At 45.0% G+C, this 21364-nt stretch overlaps 2 protein-coding genes across 8 annotated transcripts in view; one reads left to right on the forward strand and one right to left on the reverse strand.

The window, feature by feature from the left end:
• The window catches only part of ARHGAP17 (Rho GTPase activating protein 17), an 87616-nt gene extending 72676 nt beyond the window's left edge, over positions 1-14940 (forward strand). For both annotated transcript variants that reach the window (XM_070484664.1, XM_044746872.2), the window contains 3 exons: positions 804-973; positions 5604-6242; positions 14159-14940. In XM_070484664.1, the coding sequence (XP_070340765.1) occupies positions 804-973; positions 5604-6242; positions 14159-14289 (940 nt within the window). In that variant the 3' untranslated portion in view covers positions 14290-14940. The remainder of the gene's footprint in view (positions 1-803; positions 974-5603; positions 6243-14158) is intronic.
• Positions 14941-17916: 2976 nt separating this feature from the next.
• SLC5A11 (solute carrier family 5 member 11) overlaps positions 17917-21364 on the reverse strand; it is a 57599-nt gene continuing 54151 nt past the window's right edge. For all 6 annotated transcript variants that reach the window (XM_070484665.1, XM_070484668.1, XM_070484667.1 and 3 more), the window contains one exon: positions 17917-20959. In XM_070484665.1, the coding sequence (XP_070340766.1) occupies positions 20754-20959 (206 nt within the window). In that variant the 3' untranslated portion in view covers positions 17917-20753. The remainder of the gene's footprint in view (positions 20960-21364) is intronic.

Consider the following 21364-nt stretch of genomic DNA (forward strand, 5'->3'; position numbering starts at 1 on the left):
TGTTTGGGTTTAAATTTTTTTGATTGAGGAAAAAAAGTATTAGCAAACTCACATTTTCATTTACCTGTAGCATTCAACTTGTTTAATTAAGGCTAAATATATTATTTAAGACAATAATTAGTCGTCACTGCAGAAGGACAGATGGAATGTCAGTCATCGATTTGGTCTTTGTTTCATTCTGTAGATATTTTTGTGAACATTTCACTAATGATGTTCACTCTTTAATTACCTTGACAAAATGTCACTGTAAAGTTTGGTAGAAAAAGTTCAGAGCTAGGAAGTAGAAAACCTGAGTTCAATCTCTACCCTCCTGCTAACCACTCGGGACTTAGAGCAATCACTTAGCTTCTCAGAGTTTCTCTTTCCTCAGGTCCACATTATTGATAATAGTCGACTACTTTATAATTTACAGTATTAATATTTGGCCCTAGCTTTTGCTTAGTTTTTTACAATGTCTGTGTCCAAATCACATTATTTTGAAGCCCAAAAACCCTTTCGCGTTTTTTAATATTTCCCAATTTAAGTACAAGCAAATTAGAACTTGAAATTTCTTGTTGGTTGCTGCAAAATGGTCTCGCTCATGATATTTGAGTGGCAGAGTAGTTGGAAGACAGTCTGATGCAACGAACCTCAAAATATGTAGTCTCGTGTGGCACCCAATAAATGTGTGAACTATTTGAAATTTCAGATCAACTTCCTGCCTGCTGAGGTGAAAATTCTGGTTGGCATCTTATATTTTACAGCATGCTCAGCTTTTCTAGCTGGGAATGCCTGACATCTAACTTGGCTTCTTCTCCCCTTAGTCCTCCAAAACCCAAGGACTCTGCAGTTGCAGCTGCACCTGCACCGGGAAAAAACAGCAGTCAAACGGCCACTGGCCAGAATCAGGCCCAGACAGCGACTGGCTCCCATCAGCTCTCTGTCGGCCCAGCACACAATTCTGCTGGCCCCAGTCCCCACACTGTGCGCCGAGGTGAGTAGCTTCCTTCACTGTGTCCCCTTGGGAAGGATGTGCACACCTCCTCGGGTTAGTGCAGGGGTTCAGGTGGCGAGCCTTTCCAGCAGATTGTTTCCATGGCTGTTATAAAATGTCAAGTAGAAAGATCAGTCATTGAAGAGAAAAATCATCGACGAGAAATGAAAAAATGGAGAGCAGGAAAGCAGATATTTAAGAAAACGTGTAAGCTATAAAGCTTAACAAACAAAAAGTCATTTCTCCAGAAACACTCCAAGTTTTCCAGGAATCTGGTGTTCCAAGCCCCCACTCTCTTTTGGAACTGTCACAGCCTCTGTACTAGCTAGGCTTTGCAGGTCTGCGAGCCATTGTACCCTCTGGCTTGGGGTCAGGGTCTTCTGGATCCTAATTAACGTATAATCTGAACTGTTACCATCCATGCCCCCTGTGGTCCACCACACAGCAGCCAGAGGAATTGCTTTAAAACACAAAGCAGATCATGCCATTTCTTGGTTGAAACTCTCCAGTGGCTTCCGTGCAAACCTCCCACCGTGGGCCCTACCTGGGCCTACCTCTGAGCCCACCCCTTACACTCTCCCTCTCTCACCGCGCATCAGCCATGCTGCTATGCTCTCTGTTCCCTGATGCACTAAACTCATTACCTCTTTAGAGCTTCCACACTTGTTTTCTCTTCTAGAACATTCTGACCCATATCTTCATGTTGTTCTTTCTTCTTTTTTTAAATTTTATTTTATTGTGGTCAGTGTGCTTAACATGAGGTCTACACTCTCAAATTTTTAAGTGTGCTATTAAGTATACAATACAATATTGTACTCTAGGCACAATGTTCTACAGCAGATCTGTAGAACTTATTTTTCGTGCGTAATTGAGACTTTATGCCTATTGATTAGCAGCTCTCCATTACCCTTCTTCCTATTACTCTGTTCCCCTCATTACTCCTTCCAGGGAGTGCAACTACCATTCCACTCTGATTCTGCGACTTTGACTAGTTTAGATACCTCATGTAAGTGGAATCGTGCAGTATTTGTCCTTCTGTGGCTGACTTATTTCCCTTAGCATAATGTCCTTATGTTTTATCCATGTTGTCATATATGGCAGAATTTCCTTCTTTTTTGAAGCTGAATAGTATTCCATTGTATGAATATACCATTTTTTTCTTTATCCAATCATCATCAGTGGACATTTAGGTTGTTTGTACATTTTGCTTATTGTAAATAATGCCTCAATGAACATGGAAGTGCAAATATCTCTTCAAGATCCTAATTTCAATTCTTTTGAGTAAATACCCAGAAGTGGGATCACTGGATTATATGGTAGTTCTATTTTTAATTTTCTGATGAACCTCCATATTATTTTCCACAGTGACTGTACCAATTACATTCCCACCAAAAGCGCACAAGGGTTCCAATTTCTCCACATCCTTGCCAACACTTGTTATCTTTTGTTTTTTGTTTTTGTTTTGAAGAAGATTAGCCCTGTGCTAACATCTGCCTTCAATCCTCATTTTGCTGAGGAAGATTGGCCCAGAGCTAACATCCATGCCCATCTTCCTCTACTTTATATTTGGGATGCCTGCCACAGTGTGGCTTGATAAGCGGTGCATAGGTCCACACTCGGGATCTGGGCCGGCCAGCCCCATCTTTTATTTTTTTTGATGATAACCGTTCTAACAGGTGTGAGATGCTATCTCATTACGATTTTGATTTGCATTTTCCTGATGGTTAGTGATGTTGAGCATCTTTTCATGTGCCTGTTGGTCACTTGTACATCTTCCTTGGAGAAATGTCTGTTCAAGACTTTAGCCTATTTTAAAATTGCGTTAATTTTTTTGCTATTGAGTTGTAGGTGTTCCTTGTATATTTTGAAAATTAACCCCTTACGGTGAACATACTGATTGAAATCTTATATTTTATAGCATGCTCAGCTTTTCTAGCTGGGAATGCCTGACATCTAACTTGACTTGAGCAGACTCCCCTTAGTCCTCCAAAACCCAAGGACTCTGTAGCTGCAGCTGCACTGGAGAGAAATAGCAGTCAGATGGCCACTATTACAAATATTTTCTCCCATTCTGTAGGGTGCCTTTTCCTTTTGTTGACTGTTTGCTTTGCTGTGCAGATGCTTTATAGTTTGGTGTAATCTCACTATTTTTCCTTTGGTTGCCTGTGCTTTTGGTGTCACAGCCATGAAATCATTGCCAACGCCAACATCATGAAGCTTTCTCCTTGTGTTTTCTTCAGAGTTTTACAGCTTCAGGTCTTACATTTAAGTCTTTAATCCATTTTGAATTGACTTTCGTGTGTGGTGTCAGATAAGACCCCGCTTTATCCTCCCAAAGGCTGTCCTCTCCTTTGAGCCACCATCACCTACATCGGGATCCCAACTGATCCTTGGGGGAAATAAGGTCTTCTCTACCTGGATTCCAGGTATAACGCTGCTTTTTTTTTTTTTTTAAGATTTTATTTTTCCTTTTTCTTCCCAAAGCACCCCAGTACATAGTTGTATATTTTTAGTTGTGGGTCCTTCTAGTTGTGGCATGTGGGACGCCACCTCAGCATGGCCTGATGAGCAGTGCCATGTCCACGCACGGGATCTGAACCAGCAAAACCCTGGCCCACCGAAGCAGAGGGTGCAAACTTACCCACTCGGCCACTGGGCCGGCCCCTGTAATGCTGCTTTCAGATTGAGACTCCTTCCTAGCCACATAGGAGTCTTTCCTGCTTCCTGCAGTCACAGATCTCCGGCTTCCTCACAGGAGGAGTTTGATCCTTTCTGCCCCTGCCTCAGCCTCCCAGCACCTTCATAGGTGGTCTTAGACAAGGGCTGCCTTTCACCCAGCCTGGCCTCCATGTGGGACTCCCATCATCTGTCACACTGCTCATGCTTCCTCTCCTGATTCCCTCCACACCCGTAAATGTCAGGAATGATCTTTTATTCAATATGAATTTACAATTAATATTGCTAGAACGGAAAGCTAGAAAATTTTCTTTTTTAAGTTGCTTATGGTAACCAGAGTATGGCTAATATTCCAGATTCCTTCCTTTGTCAGCTAGTTGGTTGTTTCTGTTGAAAAAGTTCTTCTGAGTTCCAGGGCCAAAAGTTCTAGGCCAGCAGAGCAGAGCAGACTTTATACCCTTTTCATTCCTGAATTCTGAGCACTATGAGCAGGGAGCCAGGCAGTGTAGGAAGGAGGAAGAGGGAAAAAAGAGTCCAGGGAATCCACAGGACATGGTGTGAACCTCTGTTTTGCCACTTACCAGTTTTGTGACCTTTTGCAGACGCTTGACCTTTCTGAGCCTCAGTTCTCCCCACCTTGAAATGGATATAACAATGCCTGTCTTGCAGTGAGCTCATGAGACTTACATGAGACAGTTTATCTAAAAGGCCTAACTTGGTGCTGGTGGTGTGTTAGGCAAACGATACCTGTTTGTTTCTGTCCTGCATTTCCCTCTCCCTTGCTCTGGGGATTAGTAGGATCTCAGCAGAATTTGAAAAATGCCAAAGTCTCTTCTTTCCACCCCTCCTCCCAGCCCCAAACCAGTCTCCAGACCTGTCATTTTTCCCTCCTACCTTACCCTCCTCAGTTACCAAATTCCCACCCCCTAGTGATCTAATTTCAGCTGGTGGAGGGAGGAGAGAGCTGTGGCTCACCTCTCCTTAGGGAGATCATTCTAAGGTGCTCTTCCAGATTTATGTGTACTTTTACCTAGGATGTATCTATTAGCTCAAATGATTCTGAAACTGGTAGAACTTCTGTTAAAAAAAAAAAGTCAAGCCTTCTAGGAGAAGCTGGCTTAGGGCCAGGGAGCCATGTTACGTACAGGCAGGCGGGTTGTGCTTAGGGGTCGCCTCTTAGCTGCCCTTGCTTCTCTCTGTTTCTTCCCACACTCTCTGAGGGATGAGCGCTGCTGTGTGGACTTAGACGAGCAACTCCGTGTTGGTGGGGTGGCCTCCATGAGCTCAGCTTTCTTCTTATTGAGCTTTTAAAATGACAGGTCTTTAAAGACCTATATGTGTATGATGTAGTTTTTTAAAATAAACTTTTTATTGTGAACAATTTTAGATTTACAGAAAAGTTGCGAAGATCGGGCCAAGAGTTCCCCTAGGCCCTTCACTCACTTTCCTCTATCGTGAACATCCTACATCACCCTGGGACATTTATCACAGCTAAGAAACCAACACTCGTACATTACTATTAACTAAACCCCATCTTTTGTTCAAATTTCACCAGTTTTTCCACCAGTGGCCATTTCCTGTTCCAGGCTCACTCCCATCCAGGGGACCACACTGCATTTAGTCCGTGCGTCCCCTTAGTCTCCGCTGGGCTGACAGTTTCTCAGTCTTCCCGTGTTTTATTATGGCTTTGACAGTTTTGGGGAGTACTAGTCAGGCATTGTAAAGAAAGTCCCTCAATTTACACTTGTTGGATGTTTTTCTCATGGTTAGACTGGGTCTGTGGGTTTTGGGGAGGAAGACCACAGAGGTGAAGTGCCCTCTTGGTTGCCTCCTGTCAGGGGGTACATACTATCAGCACAGCTTATTACTGGCAAGATTAGCCTTGGTCCCTGGTTCAGGTGGTAGCTATCACTGTGCTGCTCTTGCTGAAACGTGTTTTTTCCCTTTTGTGCAGCTGTTAAAAAACCTGCTCCAGCACCCCCGAAGCCAGGAAACCCACCTCCTGGCCATCCTGGGGGCCAGAGTTCTCCAGGAACATCTCAGCATCCCCCTAGTCCGTCAGCAAAGCAATCCACCCGAAGTCCTTCTCCGCCCCCTCAGCACCCAGGCCAGGCTCCAGGCCAGCCCTGCGCCACCTCGCAGCTCTCTGCACCCCGGAGGTACTCCAGCAGCCTGTCTCCAATACAAGCTCCCAGTCACCCGCCACCACAGCCCCCGACGCAGGCCGCACTGCTGGTGCACTCCAAACCAAGTGGCCAGGGCCCGGCCACCCCCATGGCACTGCCCAGCGAACATGGACTTGAGCAGCCATCTCACACCCCTCCCCAGACTCCAACACCCCCCAGTACTCCACCCTTAGGAAAACAGAACCCCGGCCTGCCAGCTTCTCAGACGCAGGCAGTGAGTAACCCTGAGACTGTGCAGCTACACGCTGGAACCTTACCAAGACCGAGACCAGTACCAAAGCCGAGGAACCGACCCAGCGTGCCCCCACCCCCTCATCCTCCTGGCGCTCCTCATCCTCCTGGCACCCAGTCAGCTGGGGATGGCAGCCTCACCAATGCAGCTCCCACTGCTTCCAAAATAGTGACGGGTAAGTAGGGAACCAGTTCAGATATTTCCCCTTTCCATTCTGCATTACTTTTGTACTACTCCCCTTCATTTAGGCTTTGATTTATAACAGGGGTCAGCAAACTACAACCGCAAGCCAAATCTGGCCCCCAGCTTGTTTTTATAAATAAAGCTTTATTGGAACACAGCCATGCCCATTTGTTTACATATGGTCTTTGGCTGCTTTTGTGCTAAAACAGCAGAATTGTGTAGTTGATTCAGAGGTCATATGACTCACAGAGCCTAAGATATTTACTACCTGGCCCTTGAAGTTTGCCGACCCCTGATTTATAGTTTCGTTATGTGTTGAAGACCTGCACATCTACATTTACATTTTTCTGAGTATAATGAGCTAATCAGGTGGGAGGTACAACATGAATATGAAATTTCTTAGTGAATTTTCTTAGTGAGATTTCTTAGTAAATTCCTCATTAAAATACTTAAGAGTAAAAATGTTCATAGTAAATGAAGCATTAGATATAACTTTAAAAAATATGATTTGTGCCAAATTGGATGCTCCCGGGAGATCTGGGGGCATGATCACATCAGAGTGCCAGCCTCCAGTAGTGAAAGAGGGAAGACTGAAGATTTCCCCATAATTCCCATGGAGACCTGTTTTGGGTGGCAGTGATTGTACAGATTTTAGTGGGCTATACCAAATGGGATAGTCTAATATAGGCAGTCTAGAACATGATCTTTTTATTTAACTATGACTTTTAAAAAAATTTCCATCCCAAGTGCTCTAATTTACTATTTGATTTAAGAAAGGGATGGATGGATTTTTTTTTTTTTAGTGTGTTTTTAAACATGGTAATTAGGAGCCTTGCATCATTTCTCACAACAGCCCAATTTTGAATTTTTCTAAGTGGAGCTATTTTTAGAGAGGAAGCCGAAATATACCTCTGGGCTCTCCAACCGTGCTGAATGACTTCACAGCTGAAAATGAGCCAAGGTATACCCCAAACTGGGATCCCAAAGGAGGAGGGTTAACCAACTAGTCTAACTTCCAATAACTTTTTTTTCAGGAATAAAATGTGTAATTTGCACATGTTATAAATGGTTAATAACTTTTTCTGATGACACCTCAGCTTTTATTTTTAAAAAACAAAACGACATTGGTGTGTTTGTTTGTTTCCCAATAGATGCCCTCCCTAGTGCCCTCACAGGTGGGGAAGGTTTCCAGGACTAAGGTCTGTAACCCCCAAGCAGCTTGCCCCACAGCTCCAAATGCTCCTGCTTAGCCGTGTTGTGCATATGTGCTTTTGACTTTGTGCTCCGGAGCAGCCATTTGACCCCATGCCAGCCGTTCCGTAGCATGTAGACTCTACTTTTGTGTTTATCAGAAGCATTTTGAGCTGCAATGCTCCAAATTCAAGAGGTAGGTGTCAGGGAGATTAAGAGCCCGATTTCAAGCCACTAAGAATGTTTTCTCTCTTATTGGTAAGTCTTTCACAAGTGTTCTGCTCTTCTCAGTGTGATTTACCTGTCATTGATTGGCTCATCAGCATCCAACCAAGGAGGACTCGGGTGCAGTTAGCACGGAAAATTGTTTCCCTTGTGTCTTGAGCTTTAATTTTTAATTTTATATCTTAAGTGCAAGTTAACTGCATGGAGCTTCTTAATTCAATGTTTGAAATTCTCAGGACCAAAAGAAAAATCTTCCTCCAAAGATTCCCACACTAAATTCCTTTGCATTCTAGCATGCTTACATTTTGCTTTCTTAAACCACAGGAGTTTTTTAAAAGGCACTGTGAGGCTCATCTGGACCATGCCTTCAGGTCCACATTTGGATGGCATAAAGCTCTCATTATGTGTACAATTGCTTTCATCGGCAGATTTGAGCCTTAAGCCTTTAGTGGGCCACACAGCTCTGGTGTGAGTAAGACTTTCTGTAGGAACCAGAAAGGGGAACAAGAGTGCAACCTTTAAAATGTAGAGGAGGACGCAGGAGTCATTCCACCTTCCCATCTCCTTGGTGATTGACCCAGAAGTCTGGGGCTCCCCAGTTGAGTGGGGAAGTCATTTACAGAGTGAAGTGGCTAAACCCTAAGTAAGGGTGAGCCTTTTAACACTTCAATTCTTGTGACACACCACAATTTTTTCCCCAGATCTTTTCTTCCATTTAGATCTTTTCTTCTACAAACCAGAATTTGGTGTGTTCTTTAATACCATTGTTACCTGGGGTGTTTTTATTCCAGAAGGTTATTTTACGACCTCCTACAACACTGTAATTCACACTGTAATGCTCTGTACTTTATAATTATCAGATAAGTGAAATTTTATATTAAAGATACTTTTCCTGAAGATATTAGCTAAATGTTTAAAAACCTATCTATGCTATAAATTCTCCTAACTCAAGAAATTCCAGGTCACCACAATTATCTTTGTATTATAATTTCTTAAAATCCCCTGGACTGCCATTAAAAGCACACAAAAGGCCAACATTTAGAATTTATGAATCCGCTAGGGTTGATCATGCTGCTATTAGCCATTCTTGGATATAGCCATTGGGTATTTCCAGAAGAAAAAGTGAAACTGCCTTGGACAGGCAATTCTTTATTATGGCATCATGTTTTCACTTGGAAAACTTTAGACAGACAACTTCCTGATAACAGGTTATTCATTTAGAGCATTTAATCTTAAAAAGTTGAATTAAAGCCTGGGGTTTAAATAAGCTCTTGGGGGAGATTATTGCTGCCAAGCAGGTTTGGCAGGAACCTTTGGCAGCTCAGCACCAGCCCTGGAGAGTGGAGGGATGCTGGAGTCGTTATGGAGTCTCTTCTTGTTGTTACTATAGTAAGCAGTAGGATTTTAGCTTTGCAAGTAAAAGAGTTTTTACATCTTGCTGTTTTTAAAGTAATAGATTTTAGCAAAGAGTGTTCTAATTTAAACATTTTATTAAATAATTTAGATGTATGACCTGCCATATTCAGTAAGAACTGAAATTGGAATATTTAATGGTAAGGAAAAAGGCACCTGATTGGCCAAAGCATTTTTGCTACTTTATGATCATATTTGTGCACTAATGCCTGTTACTAACCAGTCACTCTAACCACGCCTGCTTGCATCCCTACTAATAGTGCATGCACTAAAGGAGGCTGGCTTCCTTCATGCTTGCTGTCAATTACTCTGAGTACTAAGTGTGTTCACAGATGTGCGACAGGTGGTCATGGGGCTGGTCTTGTTACTTCTTTAATTTCCATTTTTTTCTATACCAGGCAGGCTTGAGGTATAGTAGAAAGAATATACGTTATAGAGTTGGACATGCCTGAATTCAAATTTCAGCTCTCTGTGTAACATCAGGCAAGGTACAACCTGGTTGATCTGTAAATCTGATGTCTGTGAGAATTATTGTCGAAGAGATTACATCAGATAAATAACAGCATCTAACAGTTCTTAATATACAGTGGACCTAAATAAATAGTAGCTATTTATTATCATTTTTATCTAGAAAAAAATAGGTAATCAGAGTTATGGATTAGATTCATAGGTCAACATTTTTAAAACTCATATATGCCCAGACCCAGCCTTCTAGGACCCAGATGCAGGAGGTCTGGGGCCCAGGCAACCATATTTTGATTCTGATGCACCACTTGGTTTTCCTAATATGGGTTCTTTCACAGTTTAAAAAGACAGTGCTCAGGAGTGGAAGATAATTTCTTAATTTAGTGAGCCTGAGAATACCCATGAGTCATTCGTGCACTGTGTGCTGGTGTACCAAGTCAGTCTCTTAGCAGTCAACAAAAACTCAACACTTTGCTGGTTCTCATGGTGTTCTTTTTAAAAATTAGGCTGTTTTTATATCATGAAAGGAATGCATTTAAAAAAATAATCATGGATATTAATGAAAATTTTGGAACTAAAAGTAAGAAGTCCCCTTCTACAGTTGAAGAAGTCTACCATTCATATTCTATTTTTTTCCTCTTTTTATTCTGAAATACAAAGGGGTACATGATCATAATTATTTTGCATATGCAGATTCTGACCTTGCATTTTTATTTTACTTTACATCATATGCTCTTTCCCATGTTATAATGTAGTTTTTATAACCATCTTTTTCAATGACTGCATAATATTTCATTATTGCTCATAGTTAGACATTTAAGTGCCTTTTGCTTCTACTTGCAGTTTATTTTTAGTAGATATCAGAATCATGTCATTATACACATCCACTGAGACTTGAACAGAATCTCTCCTTTGACTAAAATAATAAAAAGTTGGCTCAAAGTCTTTTATAGACTAGAAAGACTCTCACAGCCCTAGAAAACTGATGAGGCGTAACAGGAAGTCATTCTAGTTTAAAGAGGGATGAATGGTGAGCAGATGGTTGTTGGTTCACCCTGCAGTTGTGCCTGAAGTGTTTAATTTCAAGGATGTATTTGGATCCGTTACTCACCAAAGTGACTGTCAGAACAACTTGGGACTTTTTGAGGGGTAGGTTTATAACCCAAAGCGCATATTCAAAATTGTTGACGTGACAAATAAACCTTCTAGCACCATACCCTAAATTATAGAATGCAGTTCTGGGCCTTGGAGGGCCCACTTCCTGGATCACAAAACTCAAAAAAGGAAGGAACCTGGTTACGTTTGTCTGAGCCCCAGATCAGTGGTGAACTGCGTCACATTCTGCCTGTGAGCTGAGGCTGCGTGCAGCGCCTCTCTCTCTGGTTTTTTGTTTTTGTTGTTTTTGTTTGTTTGTTTTGGGTAAGGAAGACTGGCCCTAAGCTGACATCTGTTGCCAGTCTTCCTCTTTTTTCTTGAGGAAGATGGTCCCTGAGCTAACATCTGTAGCAGTCTTCCTCCACTTTGTATATAGGATGCTACCACAGCATGGCTGAGCAGTGCATAGGTCCGCACCCAGGATCTGAACCTGCGAACCCTGGGCCACTGAAGTGGAGCAAACCCAACCACTACACCACTGGGCCAGCCCTCGGGGTTTTTGTTTTTTTGGTTTTTTTTGAATAAAATATCTGTCCTACAAACTTTACTCCAAGCAGTATGCTCAAAGACCAACCCTTCTTGGAATGCATATAATGAAAAGGAATGCCTCATGTAAATTCATAGCCAGAAAGTTTTAGAAGTGTTTAAAAAAAATAAAGAAGGTTCCTACAGGTTTCTTTTGAAAATAACCCTTTTCTCCTTTTTACTAAAATGAACCTGAGTGTCTAAGACTCACCCCATCAGCTCCTCAGATACTGTCTTCTCTCTCAGGGCCCTCACCCAAGGGCATACAGACTCCTTTGGGAAGGAGGAAAAGCATTCTGCTGAGTAAGAACCAGATGCCAGAGTCTCGCCCGCCTGGCTTTGATCCTCTCTGAGGAGTTGTGCCTCTCAGTCTCCCTTTCTTCTCTCAACAGCAGCACTCATGCTGCCTTAAGGTTGTTTCACGGGGTTCAGCAATCTGATGCAATGACCTGTGTGGTGCACTTAGCACCATATCTGGTAGATAGTAGCTGCTCAATAATGTCAGCTGTTCTGATGAAGATTAGTCTATTTCTGGAAGCTGGTTCTCCACCCATGCTGTGATCCAGTAAGGTTTTTTGTGTGGAAACAGATTTGCTGTTTTCTTTCAAGAAATGGTTCATGTGAGAATGAGAGAGAAGCTGGGGAAAGAAATGTACCTGCCAACCTCAGGCAAACCAGACAGTGGAGGCAGAGTAAAGGAACTTCCCTTGTGCTCCCACCACACATTTTTCCCCTGAGTATATAAGTATGTTCATCATAAATAGTTACAGAAATTCAGAAAAATACAAATCCAGAAATTATTTGTATGCGATATAAAAAGAAGATTGCAAATTTGTCCTCTGAAAAGAGTCTGTGCTGATAGGTGTTAGCTTGCATGTAAATCCAGGTATTAACAGGTAGAATCTAATTAGTATGTACAACACCTTTGCATCGTGCATCCCCCAGCAGGCATGTCTGTTCCGTACTTCCTTGTAAACTCTTTGGGCCAAGAAGAGACACTGGCTGGTCACACCATCTGTCTTATTGGGTTAGAATAATGGTAAAGGGATTGAATTTGCAATGGATTTCTTGTACCAGTGTTGCCTTTGAGATGCGGCTACTTCTTTACCTGAGGCTGTAGGAGGGGAGGATTGAAAAGATGATTGACTCTTCTGTCAGTCTATCTGTCCATCCAGCCAGCCAGCCAGCCAGCCAACCAACCAGCTATAAAATTTATTGAGCAACTGCTATTAGCCAATCACTGTTGTAGGCATTGAGGACACACTGTGAACAAGACAGATATGGCCCCTGTCCTCATTGACTTCCATTCTGATGAGGACAAATCTGAGATGTCTTCTATTCTGTGCACACAGATCACCCTCAACTGCGCCATTGGATGGTGCAATTCAGCATAATTCAGTCATAAGACTTGAATTGCCTGAAATGGAATTCAGCATCTGAACTCTTGGACACCTTGGCACCTCCATAAATCTAGAAATTTCTCTGACTTGTGGTGCATAGGAAACCTTGAGGGACCGGTCTGCCAACCCAGCAGTCATTGAGAGAAAAGTGATGCCCCAGGAAGTACAGCTCAGAACTGTAGGGACGTGTGGGGCCAGGAAGTGGTCTCAAAGCAGTGAGCCTCCCAGAAGTGCACCTGCATTTGCCACCTCTGCCTGTGTGGATGAGGAGCAGGCAAAACAGAAGTACTATCAAAAGCAGCTCCCAGCAAAGGCAGACGTGGTGTAACTCTGTACCACAACAAGTACACCTCCACCTCCCGCTCTGGCTCCTCCCTGCTCCCTACCAGGCCCAGCTCTAACCTGGCAAAGTGAAACTGCTACAGATCTGAACGTCTCCCTTCTCTCTTGCACCAGCCCTAGAATATCTAACAAGGCTCTCATCATTTGTTAGAACCCACATCTACTTAGAGGAACAAATTCTTCCATCTTAATTAGGGGCTGTCTCCTCCTCTTGACTGTAGGTTTCATTAAAGCTGGGTCTGTCTTGTTCACTATCGTGTCCTCACAGGTGGAACAGTGCCTGGCATGGGGCAGGTGCTCAGCAAGTATTTGTTCATGAATGAGTGAATCTGAAACTCACCGTCCTAGGAAGAGGGCTGAGATTGGTGAAGGTGTCTTTTTGTGAACTTAGGAATGAGGGACAATGACTTGAGGAACATGTATATTTGCCATCTTGCTAAAGGAATTCCAGCCAACAGAGTAAGACATGAAAAAGGAAATTGGAGGCATGAATATTAGAAAGAGAAGAGAAAATTAATATTTGCAGGAGATTTGGTGGTCTACCTCAGTGATTGTCAACCAGGAGTGACAGCGCCCCCCCAGGGGACATTTGGCAATGTCTGGAGGCATCTTTGGTTGTCACACTTGGGGAGAGAGGGCATGTGCCAGGACACCTAGTAGATAGAGGGCAGGGATGCTGCTAAACATCCTACAGTGCACAGGACAGCCCCCACAACCCAGAGTGACCTGGCCTCCAGTGTCCTTAGCCGAGGTTGAGGGCATAGCATTAATAATGGCAGGAAAACTCATCAGCCTCAGAGGAGGGAGCTCTTTCCAGTGAAGCTCATCTAGTCCTGCAGCCCAGATGTTGTCAGGAGGTTTCAATTAGTGCATGAGAGGCATTGGTAAGAAAGAGATCTCCTTTCCTCAATCAGAGCAAGCAAATCCTTTGAAGCTTGTATCTCCGAGGACTGCCATGGGTTCGCAGAAAGGAGCACCAGAGCCAGGAGGTAGGGCTGTGCCACGTGGCTGCCCTCGGGTCTCAAAGGCTTGACTCAACTTCTAAGGGCTGACGGTGCCTCTAGTAAGGGAATGTGTGTGCGCATGGGCTGACCCTTAAACCTTCTAGCTTCTCTTCTTCTCAGAGTGCCCTCAGGTGGCCTCTTGGGTATTACCAGGCATTGACACCATGTCTCCTCATGTTTTTGTCCAGACACCAACTCTAGGGTTTCAGAACCGCTTCGCAGCATCTTTCCTGAAATGCATTCAGACTCCGCAAGCAAAGACCTACCCGGCCGCATTCTGTTGGATATGGACAATGAAACAGAAAGTACCGCCCTGTGAAGAAAGCCACCTCCCAGCCCTTGACCCCTTCCACCCAGGGAGTGGAACAGGGGCAGGCAGACTTTTATCTTTGCAGACCAAACAGTGAAAAGCTTTCAGTGGAGGGAAAAAGAAGGCCTTACCATAGAGAACTGCCTTCTCAGAGCCTGAGGAGCAAGCAAGGCTGACACTTAAAGCTGAATGACCTGTGTCTTGAAGAAGTTGGCTTTCTTTACATGGAAAAGAAATCATGCCAAAAAATCAAAAAGAAAAAAAAAAAGAAATACCTGGAGTGGAAAGAGTATCCTTGCTGAGACGAGTCTGGGAAGCTTTCGTCAATGCAGTAATGCAGGCGGCACCAGTGGCAATTTGGAATGAATGAGAAGCAATGCGTTAACTCTTTATTTAATAAAACACGTTCATTATGCAAGTTGCCTGCTTCCTGCTACTTGGACTGTCATTCTCACGTACCTGGAGGGAGGTGCCTCTCCTTCAGACATGCTGCAGAACCATTTTGTATGAAGTATAGTCTGTGTCTCCCTGACCCCCTCTAAGCCACGAGCATTGATGGTGACTGCTGGATCTGTCACCTCAGCAAACTGGATGTGACTTGTGCCTTGTTGGATTGCCAGAATGTAGAAAGGAATGTACTGTTCTTTTCTTTTTTTTTTTTTAAACAATGTAATTGCTACTTGATAAGGACCGAACATTATTCTAGTTTCATGTTTAATTTGAATTAAATGTATTCTGTGGTTTATATGAAAACTTTATAATTCTTGGAGGCAAAACTGTGGATTTTGTGTGTATGTGTGTGTGTGTGCATGTTCATGTAACCAAACAGAATTGTGATGGGACATCTAGGGCTCTAATTGTGACTGTAGCAGTTTGAAAGAGTGGAGAGCAAGGTAACAGCAGTGAAAGCAGCCACCAGGTGCCCCAGAGACCTCCGAGACTGGCTGTCCTTCCTGAATGTTCCGTGGAGAAGGCTCTTCCTTTGCTCTTACCAGTCTTGACACCCTTTCTTGTCCCTCCAGGGACACTTGGACTCTTGGAGGCTGACTCCCAGTCATTCAGGCCCATGGGCCTAGGGCAGAAGTCAGAAGCCATTACTATCCGTGGGAATTCCCTTTTCCAGTGACTGGAAGCCACTTCTTTCCCAGGATTGAGATTGAAGCCAAGTGAGACCAACAGTCTGGATGGCTGTTCTGACACCAGCCCCTCTGTGTGGCTCAGATTTGGTGGTCTTCTCTTGCGAGTACAGAGAGACATGCTGCCAACATTGGCTGCCCAGAGCCATTCCATTGATAGAGTTGTTTGCTAGTTGCATCAATGACCTGTCCCCTGCTTAGAAGACATTGGACCTCCTTCCACTATGAATTAACAAGTTTAACTTGAAAAGGGCAATCACTTTCTCCTCTTAACTCAAAGCTCCTTGTGCCCCCAAAGTGCTCCCTACACTTACTAATTACATTGAAAATATGTGCCTATAGACCCTGTTTCCCCCATATCTTAAATTTATATATGTTAAGGCTCACTCTTTCCCCCTATACACCATCTATGTTCTTTTTCTCTACCCCCTTTCGCTATAGAACAAACCTGCTAGCCAAAGCTAAGGTCTCGGTGTCAGGTGCTCATCAGTGTTGGCCCCTTCAAGGAGCCTGGCTGTCCACAGTCAGCATCTCTGCAGCACCTTGGAGGTACTTTCTCCGTAATGCCTGAGCACGCACTCAGGAGGAAGCTGGGACACGGGGCTTGGTGCCTGGGGACCTGGAAGGTCCATGGTGAATGTTCTCGCCAGAATGTCGCATGTGTTTTGTTGTTGCTGATTCTGAAATACAACAAACCGTACCCTCATTATTTTAAGAACAGCATTCAATTTCACTCTCCCATTGTTTTTATAATCTTCCTACCCTAAGAGCTCCAGCTAAGGAAAAATGAAACTTTTTTTTTTTTTAAAGATTGGCACCTGAGCTAACAACTGTTGCCAGTCTTCTGGTTTTTTTTCTGCTTTATCTCCCCAAACCGCCCCATACATAGTTGTATATCTTAGTTGCAGGTCCTTCTAGTTGTGGGATGTGGGATGCCGCCTCAACGTGGCCTGACGAGCGGTGCCATGTCCGCACCCAGGATCCGAACCCTGGGCCGCCGCAGCGGAGTGCGCCAACTTAACCACTCGGCCACGGAGCCAGCCCCGGAAAAATGAAACTTAATTTGACTCTGTGTGTGTGTCAAAAGTAGATACCCAACTGGGGCTACTGGCCGTCCTCTTGGATGGTCAGTTGTGATGTGGACTTGGTGTCTCAGCTTCGGACATCCGGAGCTGTAACTGCATCATGGTGGAAGCATCTCCAAGGTTACCCCTGCTGGGGGAGTCGCTACATTGCCATCACTTTCCCTTGACACCACACATATTAGAGCCTCTTGTCATCCTACCACCATCAGAAAGATAGGAAAGTCTGTAGTCTAAACTCGTAATGGCTTTCCCCGACCATCTAGGAGGTACTGGTCTCTAGACATCTGCCCCTTCAGACTATTTCTTTCTCTTCTCTATAGAACAATTTCTCATAGAAAGTTCTAGCCCTGTGTGCTCAGGCTTTCTGTTCCTGCTCCTCTGCCCACAGCTAAACCAGGGTGAAGGACCTGTTCCTCACACCACACCTTGCATTCAACACTCATCTAGCCTGTTCTCCATCCAGCATTTTGGAGATCGCAGGGGATCAGGGCAGGTCCCTGGCTGCCCTGATTGTGCTGGGTTCTCCCCTGTGAATTCCTAAGTTCAGATGCAGTTGGACAGACTAAATTCCTGGGGCTTCTTGATGGCCCTGGTGCCTGGGGGCTCCACAGATGGACCCTTGTCCACCTCTTGGGGCTCTAGCACCCAATGCTCCCCCAAGCCCAGTGAGCCCCACAAGTGCTCATATTTGGAGGTCTTAAGACAAACCCTCCTCTGACTCCTCTATCTGTGGTCTCTTCCCACCATTTCCCCACCTGCACCATATCGCAGGGCCTTTGCCTCTTCTCACAGGTCGTACTCTACCATCTCTTTGCTGTGTGGTCTCAAGTGTGACTCCCAGTCTAGGAGTCTTGCATCAGACTGGGCAACACCTCATTGACAAATGTTTCTACACCAGTGGCTTCCACTTCTCTAATATTGTAGTGGTGGAGCTAGGAAGGAGGAAAGATCCACGGGCATGGGGAATCCACTGGTTCTGAGGAAACCAAAAGGCAGAAAGTGGTCCAAACTGCCTAAGCTGCCACCTAAGGGGAGCAAGGCAAAAGGTGGTGCAGAGTGGGGGCACCTCTCTCTGGAAGCCACTTTTAGAGATGTCTCTGTAGTCCACCCTCCCACCCACAGCCCATCTGTGTCCTTGTGGCCATTCTCTGTTTCCTGCCCTGGTACCCTCACAATAAATTCCTTTTTTTGTTTTTTGCATAAATTTTCTTAGGTTTGTCTCTGTTGCCTGCAACCAACTGACTCTTACTTGATACACTCCGTAAAAGAGGCTCTCCTCTTCTGCTCACTCCCAGACACATGGCTATGGCTATACAGACCCCTTACAGCTCCACAGGCAAACTTTCCCCTTCCCACACTCTCCCCACCCAACCCCACTCTTATCTATTGCTGTGTGACAAATAATCACAAATTTAGCAGCTTAAAATGACACACATTTATTATTTTACAGCTTCTGTGGGTTAGGAGTCCATGCACAGCTTAGCTGGGTCCTCTGCGTGGGTCTCACAAGACTGCAGTCAAGGTGTCAGCCAGGGCTGGGGTCTCATCTGAAGGTATGACTAGGGGTGGATACGCTCCTAAGTTCTTTCAGGTTGTTGTCAGAATTCATGTCCTTGTGGTTGTAGGACCACAAGGTCTGAGGGCCCAGGCTTCTTGCTGACCATCATCTGGAGGCTGCACTCAACCCCCAGAGGCAGCCTGCAGTTCCTGGACGTGTGGGCTTCCCCAGTATGGCTGCTACTTCATCAAGCCAGCAAGGACAGCCTCTAGAAGGAGTCTGTTAGCAAGTCAGAGTCTTAGATGATATAACGTAATCATGGACTGACATCTTATCACCATCACCATATTCTATTGCTTCGATCCAGTCGCAGGTTCCATATGCACACAAGGAGAAGGGATTACAAAAGGGCGTGAGGACCAGGAGATGGGGATCATTGAGGGTCATCTTAGGGTCTATCCGCCACACACATCAAAACGTCATCACAAATGACACATATGGAGGTATATTTGAACCAAATACTTTTCTGGAAGAACAAAAAAAAACTGGAGTTCTGTTTTCACCCTCTATACTTGTATTTGAATTCAGTTTTTATGCGCATCAATAAATTATATTTGAATGACCAAAAAAATATTTGCTTGTCATTTCATAGTAGAAACTCAGCATTTTTGTTTTCATTCAAAGACGCTTAGAATTGAAGCCATGTCTTTTAAATAATTTCTGTGTGACCTCCAGGTAAATATTGACAGCTTACTCTTCCATACACTGGCCTAGACCCTGGGGAACCAACCTGAACCGTACAAACATGGCCTCGGCCCTCAGGACGCTTGCAAACAAACCCGGGAAACAGAGAGAGAGAGTGTGGAAGGGGAGGAGCTGTGGAGCACGTGGGAGGAAGGAACAGCTTGTGCAGTGGCCGGGGGGTGAGAGAGAGTGTACTAGTAAAGTGGGAGGTGGGCAGCGGGCAAGGAATAAGGCTAGTGAGGTAATAGGGTGCTGGAGCATGAAGGGCCTTCTACCCCAGGTTTGGAAGTTGCCCAAGGCCAGTAGGGAGCTACTGAGAGAAGAGAAGAGTGATAGTCCCATTAGTATTTTAGATCCTCGTGGCTGCGGTGCAGGAAATGGATTACAGCGAGGGCCAGACTAGAATCGCTGATGCCAGCAGCCTAAACTAAGGTAGAGGCAGTGGACGGATTAACATATTGTTAGGGAGGCAGACTCAGCATGATTTGGTGGCCAGTTAGGAGGCTGGTGCCAGCCATCCAGGGGAGAGATGGCAGTGGCCTGAGTGTCTATAGCAAAAGCTCTCAGTAAAACACACTTTTGACCCCAACCAACGGCAGCAGAAGTCATGGTGTGATGGTCCAGAGCAGCCACCGAGGCTTGGTGGAGGGGCAATTTGGGGAAGCCTCCTGGGCCTCCCACTCCCCTCCTTTGGCCCTTGGAGGGGACGCTCAACCTCCCCTGGAGCCCACTTGCCCAGACACCGGATCAGGCTTGTCAGGAGTCAGTTACAGCTATGTGAATAGCAGCCACATTCGTGAACAGCTCCCTACATAGACTCTTTCCTAAGGAAGGCTGACATGTGCCTTTGTCCACCCCCAGCTCTCACTTGGATTGGTGTGGAAGAGCCAGGCCTCCGACAAGGGTAGGGGCCGAGCTAACACACTGACCTTTAGACCAAGTGGTCCAGGTGCTGAAGGCATCAGGTAGGAACTCAAATGATACCACTGAGTTAGTAGGGAACCAATGGCTCCTCGGCCCCAGGGTGTTCTGTCCATGTTCTTTTGAAGTCCAGAAATTGGGGTCCCTTGAGAGACTATTCCATTCTCCAGTTGTCAGGCTGGTAAGTGGTTCTAATCTACCCTACCCTCCTCCTTTATCCCAGGACTAGAATAATAGCTCCTGGCCCTGGGCTTCCCCAGAGATGGTCTCAAGGCTCCTTCTGTTGTCCAGCCCTTGCTCTTAGCTGTGCAAACAGCCCCTACAGTTCATCCCATCAGACCCCATCAGGGCCCGAATAGGGAAATTAGAGTGGCTGGCTCCACACAGGAGTGGCTGCTCTTCAGGTCAAAAGCCCCGTTGCCCCTTGGCCAGTAGAGATTCATTGTGGAGTTGCTCATCCAGGCTGCTTGTTTTCAGGAAGTATCATAGTGGGGAGTTAAGCAGAGAAACACAGGCTAAGCCAGAACTTGGGAAGTGCCCACAATTCCCTGGTTTTCTTATAGCACAAGATTCCAGGGCCCCCACTCGGGTCTACTTCCCAGAGATCATATCGAGGAGCAAGGATGGCAATGAGAAAACATTTGGGGACCAGCTATTCCTTCACCCGAAGCCAGCCACAGTGGAAGGTGAGATAGAAGGCAGGTCCCATTCCTTGCCCTTCAAAGATGAGCTGGGGAAAGTTCAAGTGCTAACGTTTCAGCCCAGGAGATGTGGGTACTGCTGGGCTGGGAGGTCTTGGGGAATCTTTTTGTTTATCTGTTTGAATTTAGCTGTGATGTTGCCTGATGGACAGAAAGAGTGAATAACGAGCCTTTTGAGACAAGGAAGCTTTTACACGTCTCTCCATTTTCCAGCTCCTAACCTTCATTCCCTCTTAAGAAGAAAAGAGCTAAAGGTCACGTTGAAAATATCCCATAAACACCTTGGAAGCCTCATGGTAAACAAACACAGCTTTATTCTTTTTCTTTCATTAAAAAATTGGGACATTGATAACCAACTGAGAGCTTCGGCCCCTGGGTTCACCACACATTAAGCAAAGTAGCCCCAGAGAAAGAGGGCACAGCTAACGCAGACAATGAGGTTGATGTCCAGAAGGGTTTTCACAAGGGGGTTTTCTTCCAAGGAAACTATGACAGGCTCTGCTTTGCCTGGAGGCTCCTTCTTGCCCTTGCTCTCCATTCCACAGAGCCACAAGATGGCTTTCACCACCATGGATGGCTTTTGGGCCACATCACCTAAAAAGAACCCAAATAAAGATCCTAAGGATGGGCTGTGTCTCACAGAGAAGGGAGAAGAAGGGACCAACTTGGTGTGCCCCACGCACCATGATAAATACTTTACCTACCTTTTCTGGAAGGTATTAATGAAAACCTTAATTCTGGGAGATTGGTATTTTCAGACTTTTCACCATTTTCAGGTGAAGAATTTCAGATGAAGAGAGAGGCTCAGACTACCTTGAGCAAAGCCATGTAGCTGGTAAGCAGTGGCAGGGGTGGGTTTAGGACCCAGCTCTGACTCCCTCCTCTTTCACACTGCCTGCCAGGAGGCTGAAGAGAATGGGCACTCCTGTGGGAAATGACTTCTCCATTCTGAGCTGGGGGTGTGGACTCAGCTGCCTATAGAGCCAGGCAGGTGGTGTA

This window comes from Equus asinus, chromosome 14 (genome assembly GCF_041296235.1).
Source record: "Equus asinus isolate D_3611 breed Donkey chromosome 14, EquAss-T2T_v2, whole genome shotgun sequence".
NCBI lineage: Eukaryota > Metazoa > Chordata > Mammalia > Perissodactyla > Equidae > Equus > Equus asinus.